The 19,255-nt window shown below is 37.2% G+C and overlaps 1 protein-coding gene across 2 annotated transcripts in view; it reads left to right on the top strand.

Annotated features, from left to right (window-relative positions):
* The window catches only part of LRMDA (leucine rich melanocyte differentiation associated), a 688,474-nt gene that overhangs the window by 569,536 nt on the left and 99,683 nt on the right, over window positions 1-19,255 (top strand). For both annotated transcript variants that reach the window (XM_054205663.1, XM_054205659.1), the window contains one exon: window positions 4,754-4,838. In XM_054205663.1, coding sequence (XP_054061638.1) covers window positions 4,754-4,838 — 85 coding nt within the window. The remainder of the gene's footprint in view (window positions 1-4,753; window positions 4,839-19,255) is intronic.

Below are 19,255 nucleotides of genomic sequence, written 5' to 3'. Positions count from 1 at the left end.
TTAATCATATACCTTTCTGGAGAAATGTTTTTGTCAGTTTAAAAAATGGATAATGCAGTGATTTCCTTCATTCTTAATTGTAGTTTCCCTGTGGATATATTAAAAATCTTTTGAAATAAATCATACTTTCTTGCTAAATCCAAGTTTTGTATCTGATAATGTGATATGTACCATTGGGCTCATTGCTGCAATGTCACAATATTGTTTTCCATTTTTATTTGAACGTAAATCACTAAATGAGAAGCAATGAGCTTTCAAATTGCTGAGGTCATTTCTCTGTGACCTTACTAGATGACTTTGACAAGTGTTAAAACTGTGATGAATGAAAATAAACAACAGTATCGCAGAACACAAGAATTCTTGATAATTGTGGGTCAGACTTAGAGAGTGAGTATCGTGCTGTCCCCCAGAAATTTTCCTCTTTATCAGTTCCCTGAAAACAAATGAGTCACACTCTGAAATGCTGGAGATTGGAGATATTCCCATACTAGATGAGAAACATGTTGCAAAGGAGAAATCCCAAACACTTAAAATCTTTCTAATCTATTGAACCCTTGTGTTGTGGTTTAGCCCCAGCTGGGAGCTAGGACCATGCAGCCTCTCGCTCACTGCCCCCAGTTAGGATGGGGGAGAGAGTTGGAAGAGTAAGAGCGAGAAAAAAAAACTCATGAGTTGAGATAAAGACAGTTTAATAGGTAAAGCAAACACCGCACAGGCCAGCAAAGCAAAAAAAGAAATTTATTCAGTGCTTCCCATTGGCTGGCAGGTGTTCAGCCACCTCCAGGAAAGCAGGGCTCTGTCACGCATAAAGGCTACTTTGGAAGACAAACACCATCACTCTGAACATCATCCTTTTCCTCCTTCTTCTCCCAGCTTTATATACTGATGTATACAAAACTTATATAGCCCCTTTGGTCAGTTGTGGTTCAGCTGTCCTGGCTGTGTCTCCTCCCAACTTCTTGTGCTCTCCCAGCCTGCCTGCTGGCGGGGGTGAATATGAGGAGCCGAAAAGGCCTTGACTTCTTAACAGTAACGAAAACCACCAGTGTGCTATCAGAAGTATTTCTCATCCCAAATCCAAAACATAGCATTATACCCGCTGCTAGTAAAAACGTTAACTCTATCCCAACTGAAATCATAACACCTTGTCAGGACAGGCCAACATGCTGCTGTTCTTCCTGCATTGAAAATTTGTCAGGTATAATACATTAGTGGCTACTACAGTTATGGTATACAGGACATGTACAGGTGTGTAAAGGTTTTGTGGCATGCCTTAGAAATAAGGGTAAATATTAGTCCAGAAATTCTGGGATGCAAATACTGGCTGTGTGACACAAATAGAACGTCAACTATCAAGGAGTATTAATGATATTCCAGTGTAGCCAATGTAGCCTATTAGCCACATCTTACTCATCAACAGAAAGTAAAATTTCCTAAACAATGACCATTGTTTTATTTAAAATTACTCAAAGTTTAGGTTTTGGAGGGGTTTTTTGATTTATTTGTGTGTGTGTTTCGTTGGTTGGTTGATGTTTGTTTCTTTCCGACTGCAGCTTCTACAGCATCTGTAATTTTGATGAACGTTGTTTGAAAATCTGGTACTCTTTTACAATGTTGCTTTACTATCAAGTACAACAATTCTTAGCTTGGACAAAACTTACAGGTTAATACAAAGACAGAGATACCTCAATTTAGCAAATGTTTGTTATGGGCATAACTTAGGCTGTGAGTAGTCTAACTTTATTGGCCTTGTAACTTTTATATGTTGTACTATGACGTACTGCAAAACTTGGATGACTTTAACGCTTGCAAGAATACAAGCTTCTCCTGTAATAACACTGGTAGAATTTCTTTACTGAGCTGTTTAGTGACCTGTTCCTATCAAACTGAGGCTACCACCCATTTTAAACAGCTTTCCTTGAAGCTATTTGTGGTTGTAGTTGCTTTCCACTGCAACAAGAACTTCTGATGCGTATGTCACCAATACTTGAAGACATAACTGTCACGTGTCAATGCTGTCACTGTCAAAATATTCCTGTGAATATTAAGAGTAATACAATCTATACAAATCTCTTTGGAAAACAGCTTAGGGCCAAATATCAGTATGTGGTAGGGAAAACAAATAGTTGTCTTTCTGCTGGTGCGTGGGCTTACTCAGAAAAGCGATTCATAACTCCAGACAGTGTTTGTACAAAACAATCCTAACCCTGGATGATACTCCATAGAATTAAAGTTGCTCTAGCTGAATGCTTAGCTCAAAGGTAATGAAAACTGTTCTATATTTGACAGGGAATTATATACTGTACATAAAATAACAGCAAAACACCAATAAACAAACCCTCCTTTTCTTGCTTTTCCTAAAATTGGAAATAAAGCTAAATTGCCCCTTCACTCCAATATCCTTTTTAGAAGCTCTTGAATTTTGCTCGCTCAGTGGTATATTGCTGAAAAGGCAAAGTCTCTTCCAGTAATTTTAGGAAAAGCTATCATCAAGCTGTCAACAGTCTAAATTGAGATTAAAAGTACCAAAGAGAAACCTTCACTATTATCAGAGTCCCAAATAAGTGCACTTGAATAGGCAGATAACATCTAGAGTGTACAGTATGAGACCACTTATTCCTCCAGCTTTTGGAGTGATTTACAGGGATGAAGTCTTATGTTAAATAGTTAGTGACATTTTTTCTTCTTGTCTTAGCCAGAACAACTCGGCCCAAAGAAAACAGATAGTTGTGAACAGGTGCCTCTTCTTGGAATTCATTTCAGATGTCACATAGCTGGGTGTTAGGGGCATCTGTCTCATCCTCTGAGATGTTATGTGCCCTCAGCTCATATTGGTCATCAGAGGGAAGATTTCCAATACTTCATAGTCAAGGGTAGACTGAGCTGCGTGTTTACAGTTCACTAAAATGAAACTATTATTCACTCTGTCTGAAGGTGAGAGTTGTGTCTATGGCATTACCTCTCTGAAAAGGGTATGTTATCACTGGTGAGTCAGCAGAAGCAGCATTTTCTACGTTTTTATTCGTATCTGATAAGTAGCATCTTTGCTATTTAGGTAAACCTGTCTCTATTAAGATGTTTGTTTTGATGCATGATGCATCTTCATGTTATGACCTGATTTTTGCTAGAGATAAAAATGGTCTGACATAGAAATTGACAGCTGGTCTCCACAAGCAAAAGCTTAGTATACTAATCTACTGAGTCACTCACTTCTTAACATTTTAATATATTATCACCTAGGAGTCCAACAGCTATGACAAAGAAGTTAAAGCCTTTAACGACCCATAACCACGATTAATTTTCCTTATTGTGGATTTCTGATTGTTGTTCTCAGGTTTAGTCTGGCAATTAAGATTTGAATTAGTATTTAAGCTTTTTCTTCTCTCAAACCATTTTAACCCTATTTTACACTTTTATCTTAATCAGCCGTGGTAAATCTGGTTTTGAATTCATTTCAATTAAAAAAAATACATAAGTTTTGAGGATATGATTAATTACAAAATAAGAAGTAAGATTGAGGTGGATTCCTTTGATTGACTATTGCAACTTATAAAACTGCATTGAGGAATCATTGAGGAATAACCTGCATAAAAGATAGCCATTATTTTCTCAAGACTCCCTTCAGTAAATTATCATGAGATTCAAGAAATAGTTTGGCTTTTTTATTTCTTCTCCTTATTTTCCTTATCTTTTCTATTAGAAATTATCATGTAACTTTTAGTAAAAACTGTCCTTTGTGTCTTCTATTAAAATCCAGCATCTTTTTATGTATGTTGCAATGGGTAGATTGTAAACACTCCAGAGCAAACTCTATCTGAAACTGGACGTATAACTACCATGATATCAATCCATATAACTTAAAATGAATTTTAAAAACTGTGATGATGATTCATATTCACCAACACAATCCTTTATTTTCATATCTCCTCCTAACAATGCAACACTGCTGCTCTGTAACTAAAAAGCAAGATGGCAAATGTGGCTTGTCTTGGCTTTATATTGCTCTTTCCTTCAGAGGAAACATCCAACTGGTTGAAGATTACTTTATTGCAAACTATCGCTCCACAAGCTAATCTTTTTAAATTGGAATCATAGGATCTTGAAATTTTTATTATGGAGAAAGATTTGGGTTTCCTCTCTTCTCCCTTAACTTTTTGCTTTTAAGGATTCTGAACAAATCTTCTTGGTACTTACTTCTTTAAACGTATTAGACTTCTGGTGTGGGCTTATTATTAACAATTCTATATACTTGCCCACTTTGTTGTATTACAGGTACTACAGTTTTTAAGAGATTCCTTCATTTAGCTCACAGGAGAGTGGAATGGCTGAATCAGTTCTTTTTTTCTTAGTTTTGAAAAGTACAGTATCTTATCCTAGCTTTCTATTCTCTGTCTGCTTTCTTACATGTGAACTCACTCATAACTTCCTTCAGGTAAATATTAATCTGTTTCACCAAGAAGAACATTTTTAACATTGCCTAAAGATTTCCTGATAAAGATGGTAGTTTTTTGAAGCTGTGAGCTGTATGAAAATATTCTTTTAGTAATGATACCTAATATTGTTGTGTAAACTTTGGTGAGTACAGGTACCTTGAAGGATTGCAGGCAGCCTTAAGAAAAACAAATTAATCCTCAATGGCTGGTGACTCTCTGCACCTGTAACCACATCACAGAACTCATCTAGCAGGTGCATCCTCTTTGCATAATCATTGACTTTCACTCAGAGTACTGATAATATTTGTTTTGTCACACAGGCCTCCAGTGATGCTGCCTCCACCTCTCCAGAGGTGCACTATACACCTCTGCCTTCAGGATCCAGAGACCTCACCAATCACAGAGGTATGAACTAAACTTTTATTGGTATGAACTGCTGCAAGGCGGTAAGCTTTGCTGCGAGGCCTTCTCTCTATCAGTTACTGCTGCATTGGCACTTTGCAGAGAACACTGTGCCTTTCAAGCACTACCTGAGAAAACCATACCGTCAAGACGACAGATTTTAACTCATATTGAATTGGATTTAAAGGTAGTCTACTGGGAAAGCAAATAAATCTATGAATAATAACAATGAATGATATTTTGTGTGTGTGTGAGAAAAATGTAAAGAGATTAAAGAACTTAAATATTGCAAAGTAGATAATTACATACAGCATTGGTAACTTTGAGAGAATTTGTAAACTTTCTAATATATGTAAAGAGAGAGCTTTTTGTTAGTTTAAGCAATTTAGGGCTGTAATTTTGAAATGTTAACACATTTTCATTGCAATAAAAAGGGATTCTTCTCTGTTTTTCAACATTAAAGGTGGATCAGCATTCAATTTCCTTTTTCACCAATCCTTAGAACTTAAAAAGCACCTTGGGCAAATTCTCAAATTCCTTCTGCATAGCTATAGAGCAAAAAGTTCAGGGAACAGGTGAAAAACTGAAGCGGTCAGGAAGGGTGCGTTCCACGCTGTTTCACCTTTGTTCTAAAAAGAAGAAATTTAAAAAGCTTTGCAGCTTAAAACCAGAGCAACAATATTCTAATTTATTTCCCACATTACGCATTGATTCCATGTTGATCATATAAACCGTTTGTGTAGAGGCAAGTTTTGTACAGGATACCAGAATCAAAGTCAGTCTTACATTTATGAATTGATAGTAACTTAGTTGTAGTATGTGTTCAAATTCTGCAGCACTGCAGAAGATTGAGGCAGAGTTAGTAGAATGCCTTATTACTTGAAACCTGAAAGAATCAGGCAGGCAATGCAACTGAACAAGGATCTGTGATTCAGGTGGGAAGGATGAGGAAATCAAGTGATTGGACTTTAATTCATTGCAGCCTGTATCACTGGTGTGCTAGGGATAAAGATGAGTGTGAAGCTACATCCTGGTCTTGGTGTAAATTGATGTAGTGTACTGGAAATCAGATGTCCTGAAAGTGCTGTATTGCATTGTGACACTGAGCTCATGTAGTAACTGGTACATTTTAAAGAAGAAGGATCAAACCAAAATCCTGGACTTGAGCGCACACCTAGTCTTCAGAGATTAAACCCCCAGAAATTAAAATAACTGCAATCCCCACCGCCCTCCCAGTTCCCAAGATATGTGTTGTGGCTTTGATTTTCAGGTAAGCGTATTTGCTTTGAGGTTGGATTTCTGGTGTTGGATTGAATGGCTAGGGTCTAGTAAGACAATAAGTAGAATGACAGAATATTGTGAATGCCTAAGTTCTATAAAAATACATAAAAAGTACCGTTAAAAGCCAGGTATCCTCAGACCTGTTTGTTTAGATGATAGTGAATTAAAAGTGTGGCTTTGTGGCTGATTTTTGGAATCTGACTTGGCGAAAGAAATGCCAGTAGCATTAAGCTTCAAAAGTTGTGTGCCTGCATTATTGGTTGACTTCTCATGCAATGAAGCAATTGTGTGGCTCTAGTAGGTGCTGCAGACATGTCCGTACGGGTGTCCGTTCACAGCTGGAGCTCACCAGGTTCTAAGTACCGCTGGCTTGCTGGGGTTTGACAATGCCTGCTCCCTTACTATGAAAGGGGAAAATTGTATTCCCCAAATTATCAACTTTTTACCCTTAGTTGTTCACATAATTCTTTATTACTTCTGTCTTTACTGTTCCCAGAAATATTCTGCTTTGCATGCGAAATGTGTGCTGAAAATTTCCTTGATGACTAAGCACAGTTATAAATAAAGTATATGGAGAAGAGAGTGTCATCCAAAAAAGGGTAAAATTGGCCCTAAAAGAGACATTGTTAGCATGATTCAATAACTTTTTATATATATATGTATATATAATATTCACAAGGAAATAATTAAGAAAGCATTCCAAAATTCCAGGTGTTGTAAATAAAGCTTGGAATAACCTGCTGGCAGGGCCCAGTCACTCAATCAACTTCTTCTATACAAAGAAAAATCTCTTAAGTTCACAAGCCCATAAAAGATTAATTGGAGTGAATAGAAAAATCTCCAAGAAAAGAATGAAATACTTAACCGTGCTATTTTAGGTTCTGAATATCTTCAATTTCTTTCTTGACTGAATGCTTTTAGCGTTGTAAAAAAATGATTGAATCAGCTGTTGCATATGTAAATATTGGCAGTTTTCAGTGCAAACTGGAAAGAGAGATGCTCTAAGTTTGTGAGTGCTCTTATTTGTCCCTGGAGAAACTTGCTTACCAGAATCTGAAAGTCTGGCGAATGCTTGGGTACAGCTGTAAATTGATTCTTGGGGGGCTGGGAGGGGGACCAGGAGCAAGCTGAATGTATTCGAGACTACAGTTTTACTTGGACGTCTCTCACTCTATTTAGCTATGAATTTTGCAGGGACAGCAAAAGTATATAATTCTGCATGTGTTGCACCATGCATCGTATAGCTTTCATGGTCATGCATACAGTATATTATTTCCAGACAGGATCTGGTCTTTTGGGTTGACTCCATATTTTGTACAGACAATAGTCATGAATTGTAAAAGTCTCTCTTTCGCTTTCAGAGCCCACAGAAACAGCATATGACAGTGTGGCATCAGTGTGGAATGATATGCAATAATCACTGTAAATATTACATCAAGTGTTATGATGCTTGAGTATATAAGTACATGAAGGAAGCAATAAATATTGGATACACGTTTTTAAGCTTTAGAAGATTTCTGCCCATTTTGGGAAAGTTGTTTTCCCTTAAATGACTTTGTTGCTTAGACACACTTTTTGAAGTTGAGCCTTTACTTGGTCCCACTGTTCATATTTTTTAGCAGAAAATGTATTGCACTTCTATGCAGGTTTTGGGCACCTGACAACAATATGACTTGATTCTTTATGAGATCTAATTGCTGTCCCATCAGGCAAGCCTTCCAAAGTGGTAATTTTATAGCTAGCTTTATTTTTGTTTTGATTCCAAAACAATGATCTCAAACTCCTAAGGGTCTTTCCTTGGTCTTTGTTAAACTAGCATTTTGTATTTCATTTTATAATGGTTTTAGACACCAGTGATTTACTTATGTGAAATTGGTACAATATTTTTACCCAGATAAAACAAATCAGTTTAAAGACATGTCCTCCTGTCATACAACGCGATTCATTTATTTATAAATTCCATTGCTTGTATTGTCTAATTTTCATATTTTCTGATGAAACAACTAAAATGTGCCCCACATTTCTTTCTGTTTGCCCAGATCTACCTTTAAGAAAAAAAATCAACACAATTACTTATTGTTGGTTTTTAATAGAAATGGCCATGCTTCCAATACACAAAAGTAATGAATTGCAGTGCACTTTATTAGAAACTTGCTCAAAAATTTTTGTTATTTATTTTTTTTAGTGCTTTGTATGTATGGCCCAGGTAACCTTCTGTTCCGTATCAACAATTTTTTAACTGTGTACATATAAAATTTTAAAATAGAGCATTCAAGTCTTAACATAGTTGAAATTGATGGAAAAGGAAACTTTAACATTGTAATAATGTAATTTAAAGGATAATTTGCTTGATATGTGTAAAAAGGCTCCCTACTCTCCACCCCCCTCATGTTGTATATTCCTTTTTCATAATGGTATCTTTGGTAAAGAAGTTCTTTTGTTACGTATAAGCTTTCAAACTCAAATTGCCTTCTAATAAGAACAATGCTTTCCAGTTGGTGGGGAAAATAGTAATTTATCATTCTATCTCTTGAGAAGCAATATTACTAAATCAGGAATATCTTGAAAATCTGGTTATCCTATATATGTAAAAAAACCCGTGTTCGATCCCCTTTGTATAAACAGATACTTTATAACATTGCCTATTACCTGATTTACTTGAAAACCTATTCATTTGCCAAAGCCATTTTGTTTCCAGTAACATTTTACAAACGACTCCTTTTCTCGCGCTCTTGTTTCTGGGAACAACCAGTGGTAAGTCTGTCCCATAGCTTACTGGTAAAAGGAAGAAGAAGCAGTTTCCATTAAAAACTAAGGCTGTATTTATGTAAGTAGTTTTTAGAGCCTTAGCTTGGATTTATGCCAAGGTTTAATAGTTCCAATCTATTCTGGCTTGTAAGAACTTCCTGAACAAATCCACTGTCCTGTTTTGGTGTCTATTCGGTTAATTATCCAACTGTTCTGATATGCACAGACATTACAATTTCTTAATTTATATTTGAATGATGAGTGCCCAAATGACAAATTGTTATTTATTCTAGCAATGTGTTTGAGTTAACTGACAGACACATTTTTCTTATTTTTTTGAAATGGCCTAATCTGAGTTTGAAAGTCATAAACTACATTCAGAAGCAATGCCCAGAAATCCAGGGACAGAATATTTTTAAGCTTCCTATTAACCCTCTGAAGGTCATTTTATAAAGTGTTTTTGAATAAAGGAAAGGAGAGGTTCCTTCTGCTCTCAGTTTTTCTTTTTGTCTAACAGGGGTGTGTTGAAGATTTATTTTGGAATTAAGTTCTTTCCAAACTTTCACATTCCTAAGCAAGCAAAAGCATGTAGGCATATGATCTGGTAGAGAGACATCTGAACTTGATCTGTCTGTTTTTTTTTTTTCCTGTGATCTTTATACTCTGCTATTGTACTCAGAATGTTTGGCATATTAAATTTTCAGTAATGACTGGTATGACTATACAGAATACATTCTGATTGATTTTTAGGGTGTACCGTACGTGAAAACCAGCTACTAGCTTTGTAGGAAATGAGATATGCTCTAGGTCAAGACAGATGTGTACTTTAGGATGCACAGCAAGCATTTAGCCATCCAGTTGTGCTGGAATTTACAATCCAATAGATGTCAAAGGAGATCTACTATGTTCAAAATTTGGTATTGAAGGAAAAAGGTAGAATTTTTGGAGAGCCAGAGGGAGTAATATAATTGATGTGATACGTGAAAGACCCAAACTATCCTCCAGGGATTTACCTGTTCTACCTCAATTTGCTCAGCCTGCTCACACTTTAGAAATACGTATTCTCAGGTTGATCGGGAACTAACAATGTCTATCAATCCTTCAAGAATTGGGTCTAGAGTTTTAAGATAACACTTTACACTTTCTGAAGTGAAATTATAAAATTGACAGGCGCCTCTTAATAATAAATGTTAATACGCGAAGTTCTCCTTTTTGAAGGCTTTCAACTCAATACACATGCACTCTGAAAAGCCATGCTGTCTTTAAATCACAGACGTAAAAAGGAAAGGAAATCGGTTTGCATAACATCTTACTTCCAGAAAGATAATTATCCTGTTTATATTATCATTGCAGTCTTCTCTGTTGTTGTTATTGACACAGTTGTTAGGTACTCATTGTGTTTTCAAGCCAGAGGCTTATTTAGAGTTTGAAATTGATTGCTGGGAAAGTCACAAAGCAATTTATGTAGCAACTTATCATAATTAGTTAGTTTTCTTAATGTGAACTGCACTTTATGCTTATCAATTGATTTTTCTATATATCTGCGTAAAGCAGCTCATTGTATGGTATCCAAACAGAGAATAATAATAATAAACCCTGTGGGTAGTACTTTGGCATTGAGTTAATCTACAGAATTTTAAACCATTTTTAACAAAAGTTGTCTATATATGTATGTAAAAAGTATTTGCTTTAACTTGTTTAATAACTAAGGATGAATAAGAGAACTGCAAGCAAATGCAATATATGGAAGTTCTGTGTTGGGCAGAGATGCTGTGAATAGCGAGAAATCTTCTTTGTTGATTTACATGAGGAGTCCTTTGAAAATACAATAGCTTTTAAGCTGCATGATGTTATGATGAGTGATAGACTGCATACCTCTCAGGCCAGGCTCTTCTGACGATGAGATGAATAACCTTAAAACAAACAAACAAAAAAAGTTCACAGTAGCATGGAACAGACAAGATCATATTTTCCAGGGGCAGAAACACTCAAAAATAAGCTGTGACATTTCCTATTAATGCCAGGAAATATGTCCCAACAGTGAGTTTTGCTGTGCTCATGACTTAGCCTCAGGGGGAGTGGGTGGAAATTCTCTCGTTTTGGCACTGTGGGAGAAGACTAAAATAAGGAGGCTGTTATGGAAAGAAAAAATAATCTCATTTGGTTTGCCTGTATGAAATGGCAAATTGGTTCTAGTGCCTTTCTTCATTTTTCAGTTTGGGAAATGGACAATAATGGAAGCGTGAGAGACACGGGAGAAGCATGGAAAGCAAAGTGATGGTAAAGATGAGTGCCAATGTGAGAAAAGACTTGGTTAAGAAAAGATTTTGTTTGCCTGTCTTAGTTAGTTTCTCTTAGTTAAAGGGATTTGAAAATCTGTCAGAGGTGTATTGGAGTCCATGCAGTCTGGAGGTGTGAGAAGTTAGTGTCAGATGTCGAAAGAACTCTGTTGTGAGCTGTTTCTGATGCAGTTGAGAGACAGGCAGGCCAGGCCTTTCTCATGGCCCCTGCTTGTGCCCATAGACCTGCCAAACCTTACACTTGGAGGTGAGAGGAAGGGTACGGACCCATGTCTGTTTCTTCAGTGGTGCAGCTAATTTCATACCTCTGACTATAATTTGTCCCGTCTAAGCTGGACTCTAGTTTACTATCTCTTCTGCTATGGTTGCTTTGTAAGAACTTCCTGAACAAATCCACTGTTCTGTTTTGGTGTCTATTCAGTTAATTATCCAACTGTTCTGATATGCACAGACATTACATTTTCTCAATTTATATTTGAGGTTGAATAGGTTAGAAGGGATGAGTGAAACCATGTAGGTGGGGAGAAATGCTAGAAGGCATGTTTCCTTAGAGAGGCTTACTGCCGTGAAATGCTTTCATCTTATAACAGAAGCCCACCTGTGTTGATATTTGCCCCAATGCATGAGATATCTGTTGCAGTTGTGTGAATTGACGCACAGTCAAAAATGTTGCCTTTTGAAGGAATTGAGAGGTCCGGTATGTATACGTGTGATCCATTCATCTCTCAGCCATGGAGTGGTTTATCGCTGGGCAGTAATGAAAGAGCAGATTAGGAGGGTGTCACGTAGTACCTCTCCTGAGCCCTAATCTATTTGTTTACTGGGATAGAACCACTACCAATAGCTGTGGGCTTTTGTGGACCAATTTACCTCAATTGCTCTGTAGTGCCAGCGCCTGCGTGTTTCTCTATAAAGCACAAAGACTTTCTTGAATGTGGAATAAATTGTGGTTGGATTGGAGTGTGACCTTGACTAGTATGGTTCAAGAAATACCTTTTCTGGGTCATTGGATTCACGTTCTTGTCACTTACAGGGTCAGCAATTCCTTGTCTGTGTATACAAGGAATGTTGGATTTGAATCAGGATACTGTAGATTATTAAAATGTAAGCATGAAAATGTACTGTTACGCGTATGTTGCAATGATGAGAGGAACTAGTCATGTGAAACTAGGATGGGGTGAATGAGTTGGGGATGACATATCAAGTGACTTGCAGTTTTGTGCAAAATCTTTCTTGATCGTCCGAAAAGTTAAGATTTGGTTTCAAGTGACAGCATATTTTAACTTGTGAGCCTTCTCTGTGTTCTGTGGCTTGAAAGTGAACCCAAGGGGTGTGACCAAGCTGACCAGAAGTAAGTTCTGGGAGAATCACTTCCTGGAGTGCTATGTCTCTGTGGGAATAAAATACGGGTGTTTCTCTGCAGCCAGACTTCAAAAGATAAAAGGAGAATAATTAAGTGGTTAATCAAATCTAGATTAAAATTTTATTAAATATTTAAGGAGATGGGCACAAAATTCCCATTCTACATCTAATGGGAATTAGGAGTCTAAGACTCAGGCAGCCTTTCAAAATTGTCAGCATTTTTTTCCCAAATATTATAGAGACTTTCATTTTTCCACAGTGCACATTCCCCAGTCTGACTGTTGAAGACCTGATGGTTTTCCATATTTTTGTCACTATTCCCGTAATTTCTGAGGTTTTCATTGCAGCTTTTCCTATATTTGCCAAGACTAACCTAGCAGGCTGGGCCCCAGTCACCCATGCAAGTGTCACATCAGAGGGAATATGATTAATGAGGAAAAAACTGTAATTTCATATTTTTGGGTAGACTAGAAAGTGTCTGATGTTTCACAACATAGCTCATTTTGTCATGCTGGCAATAAGAAACCCTGAGAATGCTCAAGCTCCAAGCAGCATGACTATAAAGTGGCAGAAAAACATAGAAAACATTGGCTTCTATAAGTGGAAACTTGGGATCCAAAACCATAAACCTATCTAAAATCTTCTTTAAATATATAGGAGAACTAATGATGCAATGAGTCTACAACTGGCAATTTAAAAAAAGAAAAAAAAATTCTAGTAAATTTGCCACTTGGCCTTATAATCTTTTACAATAAAGAAGTCCAGTCATGAGCTGGAGTATTACAGCCCTTCCAGAGAAATCAGGTTCAAAGCACACGCAGTGCTGTGCAAATACAGTCTCCTGAGAGATCCCCGTGTTTAGTTAGCACTCCAGCCTAGCCTGTTTTTTCAGGAGTCCTCCAATTTTATCACTCAGGCATTTTTACAGCCTCATTGGAACAAATAAACAAACATCTGGAATCATGTGGTATATTTAATTAAAAACTTTTTGTTTGGCCAGAAATAGTAAAATCATGAAAAATTGCCTGTCTCCAAGCTCAGAAAGGCCAAATGATGAAGCTGTTGGCTACAGACAGTTTTACAATGTATTGAAATTCATAGATATGCACACCTGCTACAAGGCCCCCCCTTTATTTTGATTCATAACCATTAATGAGTGTTTAGTGCACAGATTGTAACCCTTGTTTAAATGGGAATTTACTGTTTTTAATAACATATAGACACGTGTTGCTATATTCCATACAGCCTGTACTGTTCTGTGGTACATAGACAGGATAAAGCTTTATGCTGTTGGTTAAAAAAAGAAATGATCTTTACCGTACCTGTTCCATTTGAATATTTTTTTCATATGAGCATGTTTTAATTGCAGAGGCAGTAAATATCTGCCCCATGCTAAGAGTCTGTGTATCAAATATTGGAAATGTGAAAGATGGTGTTTTCTCATTAGAATCTGTAATGAAAATGTAAATTTTCATTGTTTCATTTAATGCATTTTTTGAGGAAAATTTCAGAAGATTCTTGATGCTTTTGCAGATGAAACTGCTTGCTGTCATCTGAAATATTACTGCGTGGTCACAAAATATTCTACAGACCAGGATTATTGTTTATGAAAAATAAGTTGCCTAATGGACTGCTACCATTTTGGATGCACAAATATAGGCCTTTGAACATACGGGGAATAGGATCTTATTTTTGATTTTGTACATCTTGGTTTCTAAATAGCTGAACCCTCTATTGAGGAAAAGAAAATGGCATGTGCGCAGAAAGTACTATTGCATTTGAATCTTGTTCACAATTCTTCGTATTGCTTATGGTTAAAATCATTTGGCCACTCCATTTTGAGCTGCGTTTCTCTGAGGATTTAGGCTACTTAGCAGGATAGGATGCTTACGTGACCTTGGCTGCTGTCCTGGGGTTAGTGTTACTGAGCTGAATGAAGAGGACATGGGTGTCATCAGAAACGAAGTACTAATTCCCACATAGTGAATACATGTAGGAGCCTTCTTTAAAATGTGGGAGGGGGAGAAATTTCCTGTGCAGTCAGGAGGGCAGCCATCTGCATAACAGCAATGAGACTATTTTATCCCCTTGTGTGTTGGTTCTTTATAGCGCGCACATCTTGCTGTAACATGTACGTTTCTTCCAAACTACGAACAGCCAAAAAGATGCAGTGTATTTTGCATTTCTTTGTTCAGTGTGTGTGTGCTGTGCTGGGAGTGGGTGAAGGTTCCTTTCTTTAATTTTGCCTTCAGGAAGGAAAGGGGTATCTTTGTACAATTGCATTGTGTGTTCTTATGCAAGAAGAGAAAGCTGTCAACAATTTATAGGATATGAATATCTATATTCATGATCTAATGATGTTTGCTGATCAAAGTTCCTTTCAGAGCTCTGCAAGCAAATGTTAAGTAGGTTGACAACTTCCCTTTTTTTCCTGTTTTGTGGTATTTTTGTGGTCTGTTAGTAGCCTCGGTACTAGAAAAGTAAATGATAGGAAGTACCATGACATCCTTCATTAGCTTTGTATGCCCTTAGGCAGAGGGATCATACCTGGGGAGAAGAAGGGGAGGAGATGAAGAGGTAAACAATAAGTATAAACAAGTGAAATTGGTTTGTGTCCCTTACCAAACAGAGAATGGTTGATCCTTTCTTTGTTGATATTCATTGTGTTGTCTTTTACAGTCTGAGAGATTTTGAAAGTTATTTCTATTTACTCAGAATTAAATTCTTTTACTGCATGATTGACAACGTTGGTATGTTTTGTAAGACCCTCTTAAGAAAGCTTGTCTATGACTCTAAAGTGCCTAGTAAACCTAGGCAACCACCTGAAAGACCCCCCACCTGTGGCTGCATAAAACTGAAATAAAGAATGGAAAATAACCCATTGAGTATGCACTTTCCCACCTACTGAGAGCAAAATGCAATGCCGTGCAATTTTAGTACTTGCGTGCCACTGGGGAAAATAGACTCCTAAAATCACGTAGTGAAGCACTGGAAAAATTCAGCGAATTTGTACTAAGCGCTATGTTATAAAACCTAAGGAACCGTAAGCTTTGCTTCTCAAGTGAAACAGATTTGTATTGCAGTTCTGTTAGAATGCCTACCAAATGTAATGATGATATTTAGCACAGTAGGCTGAAAAAATGTAAGGCTGGCGAGTAAGAATCCTTTCATAGAGATGCAACACAGAGGGGGATGCAAGCAAACCTTGCGATGTCTACTTAAAGACCAAGCAAGACTGCAATCCCTGAATTTGTTTTCTTTTACTTTTGCTCAGCGTCAGGTCACGTACAAAGAGGTGGAAAGTGCATGTGGTCCAAGTTAGCTTTTTCAAAATCACTTGTGGTAATAGACATGGCTTCTTATGATTAATAGAGAACTAAATTAGTGTTCGTGTCTTGTCTGAGTGGAATTAGAGTATGTTGGTACCAAAAGTACAGGGCTACCATACCAATGCGCTGGATTTCCCCACGTTAGCTTAGCTTCCTCACTGCCAACTGCTGCAGTAGCAGCAGCTGTAGTAGCTTTAGCACTGTATTTAGTCAGAGATGTGCGTAGAAAAACTGCATCTATCCCATTTCTACCCCTTCCTCATAGGAGGGAGGCAACTCCCAGATGGTATTTTTTGCTGAACTGTGAGTGGGAACAGCTTGTCTTAACAGTCATTTTTGTTTCTATGAAATAAAAGGAGCAGGCTCAGTGGAAATAATAATCCCTTGGGCCCCGATGGAAGAGCTGGAATCTATCTGAAAGCAAAAAGGTTGGCAAACTTTCCCCCCCACCAAATCAACCAAATGCACCCAGCTGCCCCTCCCAAACCCACCCAGTTAATTGAGTTGGCAGATTGTCTCCTTCTTCTTAAAGGCAGTGAATGATAAATTCCATGAGGGGAAAAAAGAGACCAATTTTGTAATAAATAGATTAAATATAAGCTGTTAGATCATTCAGAAGCAATTTGGTGCTGTCTAATGCCAACCATTACTGATGTAAAGTACATGCTGTGTCAAAAAAAAGAAATACCAGGTGATATTAAAGTAAGGTAAAAAGGAGATATGTAGACATCCCCTCAGTTACTAACTGTGGATCTAAAGTTTGCCTCTGCCCTGTAATCTGATGCTAGATAACAATGACAGTAGAAATGTGGAGGATAGCTGAAGGAGTCCCTCTCCTAACTGTTAATCATCATGCTGCTTTCTTTTCACTTTTGTTCCACTCTGTCATTATAAAAATTAATCCTTTTACCAAGGTGAGTTTAATAACAAAGTGAAAAAGAAGCTGTCAGCTAAATTATTTTTTTTGCATTGAAAAATTTGTTTGCAATGAAGGAGTATAACGGTTTTATTCAGTGGTCCCACGAATGAACAGAATTAGAGCATCAGGAGATGCTGCAAAGGACAGAGTGCTTGAAATATTGTTAATGTCTGTAAATTCTCTTATTCTGCCAAGCCTTGTGTGCTTTTTTCTGCTGTCTGCATGTTTAGGGAAGATAGCTGTTCAGATCTGGAAAAGTGAACTAGTTAAAATAGATCGGAAGACTTGTAAACGGCATTCATTTGGGAGAGACAGGAAACAATTCAGGCAGAAAAAGTTACCATGAGAAGCTAAAACACGAAGTGCAGTTTGGTGAATTAATAAAGAAAAAAAACGTGAAATGCAGGTATGTCCTGCAGAGTACAAAGAAAATTTGAAAGACTTGTAGTGGCGACTTGGTCAGTGAGAACAGATGCCAGCTTGCCGTGGCTGATACGGTAGCTAGAAACGCAGAGTGGGAGATCCAAGTAAAAAAGTCACAAGCAGGAAGGCACTTGCAACCTTAAATCGTCCATCCTGCATAGAGACAGTGTTTTCCTGGCAGGTTAATATTTAGGATCTAAAATCATTCCTTGCCAGCATACCCCCTAAAGAAGTTACAGTGTTTCACCAGGGAGTCGGATCTTGCTCTGTAATTTTTTTTCCCCACTATCACAGGCAGGAAAGGTGAAGCATTAATACCGCTACGGTAAAGTTCTGGAGATTTGGGGTTCTTGTGTATGTGTGAGACCAAAGATAGAGCTATTCTGCAGAAATTTTAGAAGGTGCCGGTTTCTAAGTTAGCTTAAAAAGCTGTGTACTACTTCAATGCTATGCAGACAGTATCAGGCAAACAGCATCTGATCCACAAAATGAGGTCTTGACAGTAAGAAACCCAGTTTTAAAATCTATATAACTATTTTGGTTGATGTTATAGGAGTTATTTAAAATTCAGACGGAATTATTCTGATAACACTTACTTTTAACCAGTTCCTTCTTCAGAAAGTACTTTTAAATAAATAAAGGCACAACAGCAAATTCTAATCATTTTGATCTGTGAAGTTCAAAATTGCTTTACCTTTCATCGTAAGTATTTTTAAATATGGTAATGGGACAAAGAGTGAAATGCAAAGCAAAAACCAAAATATGGATGGTTGCGGTAACACACTTTTTAAGTAAAAGAATGAGTGCATTCCTTATCTTAAGTTTCTACTTGTTTTGCTATTGTTTTATTCTTCAGGGGTTTGGAAGATTTTTCTTGAGTTCCAAAGCAAACTCTTTAATACCAGTTTGTAGGTATTTTGAACTGCCCAAATTTATGGATTTTGAGATAAATCTTTTAGGTTTTTTTCCCAAATAGTATTCTATTATTTCCTAATAAAAAAAAGACATGATTTTTGTTTCTTATTGACTCCCAGATTTTATAAGCTTAATATAAAAGATTTTTTCAATCAGTCTAGGGAATGGTTTCTCTGATCTGTAGGTTAGAAGCACTGTGTTGGAAGCAAATATGTTAGTACAAGAGGGGAATCTCTAGGCGGTTTCTCCCCCTGGCTGTAGTTAAACCTGCACAGATTACGGGGAGGAAATCTGTACATATGCTAGGCATCTCTATGCTTTAAAACAACTACCTGCAGGTGTTTCAGCCGTGCACATATGGCTGGATATATGATGAGACTTTTCAGATTTTCAGCCAAGTCTTTGCTTGCAGGGTAATGAAATGTTGAAGGAGGGGGGAAACAAGATACATATACATGTCAAGGGTGTGATGTCATATCTAGTGAGTTATTGCTGCATTGGTACTTCTCATAAATTCATTCCAAATCAGTTGCTGAGCAACGCTTTTGTACTATTAATTTAAAAACTTTGAGGATGAGAGGCGCTATGTATGCATACATGCGAGATGCTGTCTGTATCAGTCAGCTATTGTCTGCTGAGCTTCTGAGGAAAGCAGCTTCATCTCTACAGAGCTTCCCTGCCTACTCACTAAGCTACAGCTATATTCCTTACTACTAAGCTCAGGCATCTTGGGAGCAAATTTAGGTCAGTGTGGAAGCATCTAAATATTCCTTTCCCTATAGGAAACTGTAGTCAGCTGGCCACAGATTTTTAACCATCACATCTAGACAGTATGTCAGTTTTGTATCACAGCCTAAAGTGTAACTCCATATAGCTTAAAAGCTTGTTGACAGTATATTAGGAGAGTAACTCAGAAGGAGAATCACTTCTTCGTAAGTGTGAATGTTTCCTGGAGTGCCTAGATAGATACTAGGAAGCCTTCATCCAAATATCGATCTTGGGTGTTTTGATCTTGTTTTCCAAGCTCTACATAACAACAGAATAAATGGAAGCTTATGGGTGAATTCTATCCAAGTCGTCTGCAAACTTTCTGCTCCTCTTTTAAAGTAGTTTAAATGTTTTGATTGATCATCATCAGTACTA

The sequence above is a fragment of the Rissa tridactyla genome, chromosome 6 (genome assembly GCF_028500815.1).
Source record: "Rissa tridactyla isolate bRisTri1 chromosome 6, bRisTri1.patW.cur.20221130, whole genome shotgun sequence".
Classification (NCBI taxonomy): domain Eukaryota; kingdom Metazoa; phylum Chordata; class Aves; order Charadriiformes; family Laridae; genus Rissa; species Rissa tridactyla.
This window is presented reverse-complemented; position numbering and strand designations above follow the sequence as displayed.